Source organism: Castor canadensis, chromosome X, assembly GCF_047511655.1.
Source record: "Castor canadensis chromosome X, mCasCan1.hap1v2, whole genome shotgun sequence".
In the NCBI taxonomy this organism is placed as follows: Eukaryota; Metazoa; Chordata; class Mammalia; order Rodentia; family Castoridae; genus Castor; species Castor canadensis.
In genome coordinates, this window is record NC_133405.1 from 35,386,836 (window position 1) to 35,394,210 (window position 7,375).

General features: G+C 44.7%; 1 protein-coding gene and 1 non-coding gene across 2 annotated transcripts; both read left to right on the forward strand.

The window, feature by feature from the left end:
* Positions 1-2,377: 2,377 nt before the first annotated feature.
* Rpl39 (ribosomal protein L39) lies at positions 2,378-7,323 on the forward strand. Its single transcript, XM_020157047.2, has 3 exons — positions 2,378-2,630; positions 4,447-4,550; positions 7,107-7,323. Exons 1-3 carry the CDS (start codon positions 2,628-2,630, stop codon positions 7,153-7,155), a joined length of 156 nt encoding a protein of 51 aa, XP_020012636.1. The 5' UTR covers positions 2,378-2,627; the 3' UTR covers positions 7,156-7,323.
* LOC141420118 (small nucleolar RNA SNORA69) lies at positions 6,381-6,513 on the forward strand. Its single transcript, XR_012444807.1, has one exon. It is a non-coding gene; the product is annotated as a small nucleolar RNA SNORA69 (small nucleolar RNA).
* Positions 7,324-7,375: the final 52 nt, after the last annotated feature.

Consider the following 7,375-nt stretch of genomic DNA (forward strand, 5'->3'; position numbering starts at 1 on the left):
AAAGTCTATGAACTTATTTTCAGATTTTTTGTGTGTGTGTAGTGCTGGGGATAGAACTCAACCTCTTGCATACTATGCAAGCACTTGGGGTTTGAACTCAGGGCCTCACACTTGCTAGGGAGGTGCTTTACCACTCGATCCACTTCCCTGAAAATGTTTTATTGTTTTTTTTTTTTTTTGCGGTGCTGAGGTTTGAACTCAGGGCCTATACCTTGAGCCACTCCACTAGCCCTTTTTTGTGATTTTTTTTTCTAAGATAGGGTCTCTTAAACTATTTTCCAGGACTGCCTTTGAACTGTGATCCTCCTGATCTCTGTCTCCTGAGTAACTAGGATTATAGATGTGAGCCACCAGCTCCTGGCTTGAAAATGTTTTTAATACATAAAACAAAGTACATAAGATTACAAAAAAATCAGCTACACTGTAGTATAGTTAACATAATATTTTTATTTTTTATTTTTATTTTCATTTTTGGTGGGACTGGGGTTTGAAGTCAGGGCTTCGCCCTTGCAAAGCAGGTGCTCTACTGCTTGAGCCATATCTCCAGTGTTTCAAAATATTTTTTAAAGAAATGTGTGCTATAACAACATATAGGCTTTTTAACATACTTTTTTTTTTTTTTTTGCGGTACTGGGGCTTGAACTCAGGGTCTACATCTTGAGCCACTCCACCAGCCCTTTTCTGGATGGGTTTTTTTCCAGATAGGGTCTCACAAACTATTTGCCCAGGCTGACTTCGAACCTTAATCCTCTTGAATAGCTGGGATTATTTAACATATTTCTATTTGTGGGTCTAACAACCACTCTATTTTAAAGGAAGTAATTGTGTAAATAACATTTCAAGACATCGGCATCAGCTATAGTGTAGCATGAACCCATCTATGATTTTTTAAATTTCTAGATTTTTAAAAATTATATATATAACATTTTTCCTAGACTATATTAGTTGTACAGGGGGTTTCATTGTGACATTTCCATATATGCTTACAGTGTATCTTGGTTAGGTTCACCCCCACCCTATGATTACTTTTGAGACAGGGTCTCACTGTATAGTCAGGGCTGACCTGGAACTCAAGATCCTCCTGCCTCTACCTCCCAAGTGCTGGGATGCCAGATGTGCAGCACCATAGCCAGCTCATCTGCAATTTTTGGTGAGACTGAAGTTTGAACTCAGGGCTTCACACTTGTAAAGCAGGCACTTTACCCCTGGAGCCACACCTGCTGTCCATTTTGTTCTGGCTATTTTGGAGATGGATATCTCAAACTTTTTGCCTGGGCTGTTCTTAAACTGCGATCCTCCTGTTCTCCGCCTCCCAAGTAGCTCGGATTACAGGTTTGGGCCACTGGCGGCGGGCTAGGTCATCTACAATTTCTATAGCTGACCAAGTCACATGTATCACTGTATCTGTTGCCTACATTTATAAACAAAACATGAAACTCAATTTAATGCAAATGGTTGTGTTTTTTTCCCAAACAAGTTCATGGAGTCTGAATTGTATAGATGGACTCTTGTGCAAAATTGCTTGAAGTGGCTGCAAAAATACACAGAACTGGGGGTTCTGTTTTTGGTTTTTGTTTTGCGGTGCTGGGGATAGAAGCCAGAGCATAGAACATGCTAGACAAAAGCTCTACCACTGATCTACTACACCCCCAGCCCGAGGTTTTCAAATGAGAAGAAAAAGATGAAAACGGGTAACACTAGCATCCCAAACGCCTGTCAATTCTTGCACATCATGACAAATGTGTGCTATGAGGTCAGTCTCTGCTTCCTACCAAACAAGAAAAAGATTCCCGCCCCAAACTTTCTAGTTTAAAACCTTGATTGGCAACCCGTTGCCTCGTTTAAAACCCCAAGGCCATCCCTAAGTTCACAGGGCGCAAGGAGTCCAGCCGCCACCAAACTCTCCCGCTTCCTCTTACACCACTGTCTTCCCACCAGGCACTCCCAGTTAGTTTAAAATTACTCCTGGCTCTCCAGGAAAAAGCTGGGATGTCGTGGTGGTTCATGCCTGTAATCCCAGCACTTAAGAGTCTGAGACAGGAAGACTGCGAGTTCCAGGACAGTCTACAGTACATAAAGACACCCTCAGTCTCTCTCGCTCTCAAAAAAATAAAATAAAATAAACCCAACCTGCTTCCGCCCTCCCACCCTGCGGAACGTTCCCAGGCCCCGCCCCCTTGCGGAGCGCTTCCTTCCAAATCCAGAGCAAAGTCTCCGGCGCTCGAAGATGACGAAAGCCTGCCCCGCCCTCCCTGTGACTTGGTCCCGCCCACTCTGCGTCCCCGGCTTTCGGAAGGGCTTCTACTTTGCCACTTACCTATCTCAGGCTGCCTGCGTCACTCACGAGACTGGACGCCCGTCACGCACCGACGGGCCCCTGGGGAGACCCACTTACAGAAGTGAAGCCACGCGAGTTCTCTTTCACACGAATCAACGCGGGTTCCCACGCCCCCCCCCCCACCGTGAGCTCCGGCATAGGGGACGGGGCGGTTCTAGGCGGTGCATGGCTACGTCAGCCCTAAGCTCCACCTACCGGCGGCGCCTTCTAAACTCGTTCTTCCTTCCCTCTTCCCCTTTTCTGCTTTTGTCCGCCATCGTGGTGTGTGCTTTTGGCCCAGCTTCTCACCATGGTAAGTCCATCGGTCGCCATCGGTTCTGCGGTGGCTTCCCGAGATTTGAGGTCGCCTCGGGCTCACTAGGACCACGCGGAGCATCAAGGGGCAGGAGCATTTTAAAGTCCTTTTTAAGGGAAGGTCTATTTTGGCCTCCGCTCTAGTACGCGGGCCTAGCAGGAAACTGGTGTACAGGGAGCTCCTGGGGAGGGGCGGGCTGCGTTGGCGCCGCGCGTGCGAGGGGGTGCTCTGGTGGCCGGGTCGCCCGTCAGGAACACAAGGCTTTTTGCCTCCCTTCATTCGAAGCCCCTTGATTCTAGATCAGGGAAAGGGATCTGGGGACCAGTCTAGAAATTGCGGACCAACTGCAGGCTGCCCTTGGCATGCACTATGTGCTCGGCACCGGGAGTGGGGTTTGGCTCCCGGCAGCTTGCTATACTAGGAGATTACAGGACTTTTTAGCGTTTGTTCAGAACCTTGAACGCCACCCCGTAGAAGCTCCTGGTAAAAGGGTATTGTGTAAACTTATGTCCACCTGTAGTTTTTAGTAAAGGCTAACAGCGCGCCAGGCACTGCCTGTGGCACAGTTTACTGAGAAAGCATATTTGTCGGTCATCCGATCTGATGTTTTTAGATTTTGAGTGTTTTTTGTGGAACTGGAGTTTGAACTCAGGGCTTCATGTTTGCAAAACTGGTGCTGGTACCGCTTGAGTCACGTCTCTAGTCCATTTTGCTCGTTTCGGAAATACCCTGGGCTGACCTTGAACTGTGATCCTCCCGAATGCAGCCTGCTAAATAGCTGGGATTACAGACGTGAGCCACCAGCACCGGGCTTGTTTATAGCTTATTAGTTACTAAGACATACTACTGCTACTGTGGGCTGAGGGACAGGAGTGTGTAGCCTTTGCCTTCTCTATAATGGTCCATATTATTATGGAAGGGTGTGTCACTAGGTTAATTTTGCTAAATTGTTCTGTAAACCCAGTAGGGCTGAGTTTAGATGACCCAAGTTCTTCTAAAAATGCTACAGGAAATTGGGGGGACCATCCTTCAGGAAGTGACATTTGAGGCGATAAAACAATTTTATTGCCCATTATGTTATACAAAAAACCCAGATAAATAGTAAATGAGTGTAACACCAATAATTTGCTAATTTTCCCCATGATACTAAGATGATAACCATTTCAAAACACACGGTTCTAATGTTGGGGGGTAGGTTTTTTTCCACTAGCCAAACCTAGCTGTAAAATCTTCGTGTCTCACAGCTCCAAGTGCTGACTCTTGAAAAACTTATAAGGTTTTCTAGAAAAGTGATATACTGCTGGTGTTCCAGCTGTACTGAGCTCCACAGAGAAAGTGACATTTTCAAAAACTAGTATTGATGCAGAGTGGTGAGTGTAGTTTAGAATAGGTCTACTGAATGTCAAGGACTTTGCGTAACTATCCTGGTAGTGTCCCTTGAAAATAGGTGTCCCTGTTTCACAAAGTAAGACCATGAGGCCCATTGACTTGACAGGTTTTGGTCAACCCAAAGGACTGTTCTTGCTGGTAAGTCAGGTTCCCTGGCCCTAGCTATTCCCAACTGATTTGAGTTGTGTGGAGCTGAGGGGACATGGGTTTGAAACCTTGTTCTGCTAATTTTGAACAGAACCTCCCTTGTTCTGCTTATCTTTACTTGGACAGTGGAAACTGGGGTACCTACCTCCAGAGTAGCAGTGAGGGTAGAAGGGCTTGCTGATTTAGCCTTGGAAGATTTCCTTGATGTATACATTAAGTAACATTTGTTGGATTGAGGGAGTTTGTGACTTTAGATCTTTTGGTCATCTCCTTGCAGTCTTCTCACAAGACTTTCAGAATCAAACGATTCCTGGCCAAGAAACAAAAGCAAAATCGTCCCATTCCCCAGTGGATTCGTATGAAAACTGGTAACAAAATCAGGTAAGACTGCCCCTTGTTCTGCTTGGTTTATTGTTAATTTTCAGGTTACTTTAGGAGCATAAATAAATACACAGTTGAAAATTGCATGCAATCCATCTTCTATCGTTCTGAAAATTTTTTAAAATGCTTCTTTGGTTTCTTCACTGCACACAGCCCATAGATGGCCTTAAGAGTGGACATTTCTTCAATCTACTAATTTTCACGGTTGTCTTCAAGCTGAGCTATAATATATAAAGAAGACTGTCTTGTGGGAAAGACCCAATTATCTTTTCTAATGATTGGAAAACTGCCCTCTAGTGGAGAAGTAGTTGAATTGATGATTTTGGAGGAAAGACGTTGGTAGAGTTGTTGTTAGGAAGCGCCTCCAAAGTCAGCAATGCTTAAAACTCAGAGTACGCGGGTCCTGACAAGTCTTTCAGTGCTGGGTATCATGCCTGAGGCTACCCACAGCCTGGACAAGCACTCTACTACTGAGCTATAGCCCCAGCCCTTGGGACAAGACTTGAGGAGAAATAAGCATCAAAGGTCAGTGAGATCTGCAAGACTTTAAACAGCCAATGACAGTCCCAGTGTGTTAAACATTGCAAGTTTTTGTTTAAGATGAAAATACCATGTTTTCTGACTCATCCCGAAAACTGAGGCCAGGAGAGTAGAAGGGGGACAAAATGAATAGTACCTAAATTCTTCAAAGTGCTTTAGGGCTGACATTATAGGGTGAGCAGAGCAAGTGGGTCCCTCCTAGAAGAAGACAAGGAAGCCCTGGAGTGTTAAGATCATACTGCTAGTATAGAACTCCATTTGAATTGTATAGCAAACCTGGTGGGATCCGTTTACTGATAGGAAGATCAATTGTCGAGGCTAAAATTAAAGGCTATTGCCTTCATTCACTGAAGTTGCCACCCACTCTGTAGCCTTATGGGTTAGTTAATTGTCTGCTGTAGACTAGACACTACCCTTTATTATTTCTATCTATTCAGGTGTTCAGGGGCTACTTCACTTTTTTTTTTCCTAAGACAGGTCCTTAAATTATCCAGGCTGGCCTCTAACTCAGCAAGCCTCCTGCCTCAATGTCCCGTATGCTGAGATAACAGGTGTGCACCAACACAAAGTCTTCTTTTAAGGCTGAATTTGGTGTCTCAAGCTTGTAATTCTAGCTGCTCAGGAGGCTTGAGATGGGGAGGATCCACAGTTTGAGAGACCCTATCCAATGGCTGGGGACATGGCCTGCACCTGTCATCCTCAGCTATGCAGGGATTGCAGCCCAGGCCAGCTGGGCATAAAGCAAGCCCCTATTTCAAAAATAACCACAAGCCAGGTGCTAGTGGCTGACACCTGTAATCCTAGCTACTTGGGAGGTTAAGATCAGGAGGCTAGCAGTTCAAGGCCAGCTGGGCAGATGGTTCACGAGGCCCCATCTCCAAAATAGAGCAGAATTGGTTGGAGGTGTGGCTCAAGTGGTACTTTTGTTTGTTTTGTTTATTTTAGTGTTACTGGGGTTTGAACTATGTATCTACATGACCATCAATTTTTCGATGTCCCCATCTGATGGTGGGACCTGTCTTATAGGTCATGAAGAACAAAATGTATATAAAAACTTAGTTTAATAAATACCTCCTATTATCAATATTTGCCCCTTGCTTTATGATCTAGAGTTGGAAAGTATTTTGTATTTATGATTATATTCTCAACCCAGAGAATTGCCACAATAGACATTTCTGTTAGCTAGCTATCTTCCAGCTTTTTGTGTGTGTGTGGTGTTGGGGATTAAATCAGGGCCTTGCACATGCTAAGCAAGTGCTGTACCACTGGGTTGCATTTCCTAGCTCCTCAAAAGCAGGTTGCAATTACAGTGCTTCATTTTGTGGAAGTACTGCCATTATCCTGCTGAAAGAAAAGTCATGTTGATTGTTTTTGATTTTTGCCTTTATGAGGGTAAAATCATGACATTTTGACATGGACAGTTCAGAGGTTGCTTTAACTCTGCAAACCTCTTAGTCTGGGGTAGCTACTTGTGAAATGCTTCATAACGATTATGCAGGTACTTGCATGGGTGTGTATAATCCATTAGGAGGTTCAAAACATGCCTACCTACTTCAGGTCTGTTGAATCAAAAGCGGATAAGGACACACAGGGAAGAGGGAGAAAGAACTCCGCACTAGTCCCAGTTAAGAACCTAGCCTTGGGCTGAGGGTATGACTCAAGTGCCTAGCAAGTGCAAGGGCCTGAGTTCAATCCCCCTATCCCCTTGAGTCCTCTTGAGGTTAGAAGTTTGTTTTGACTAGTGTCCTTCAGTCTTTTTCAGGGTCTTGCTATGTAACCCAGACTAGCTTCAAATTCATGATCTGCTTCCTCAGCCTCCCAAGTGCTGAAATTATAGGTGTGCACCACCATACCTGGCTTCACATAAATCATTTTGTTACTCTTCAGAAAGCCCCATACTTGTTCAAAGGGAATCCTTTGGGTTTTGTTCTACAAAAAAGGCCAAGTTTGTGGTAAATGGGAATAACCAAATTGTTGTGTGGCCACTTTTGTAACATACAGCTTCCTTCTGCACAGGTACAACTCTAAGAGGAGACACTGGAGGAGAACCAAGCTGGGTCTGTAAGGAATTATGAGAGATGGCACACATATTTATGCTCTTCCGTGGTTGGCGATCATCTTGGCATCAAGCTGGCTTGTCACACTACCTGGACAGTTGGGTGTTTTAAATTGGAATTCTTTGATTACCTTAAGGATGGTGTAGTAATAAATATGTGAAACCTTTTGAACTGCTCTTCTGGTTTGTAATGAATTTTCCTCCCCCTGCCTGACCTAACAGCACCGTT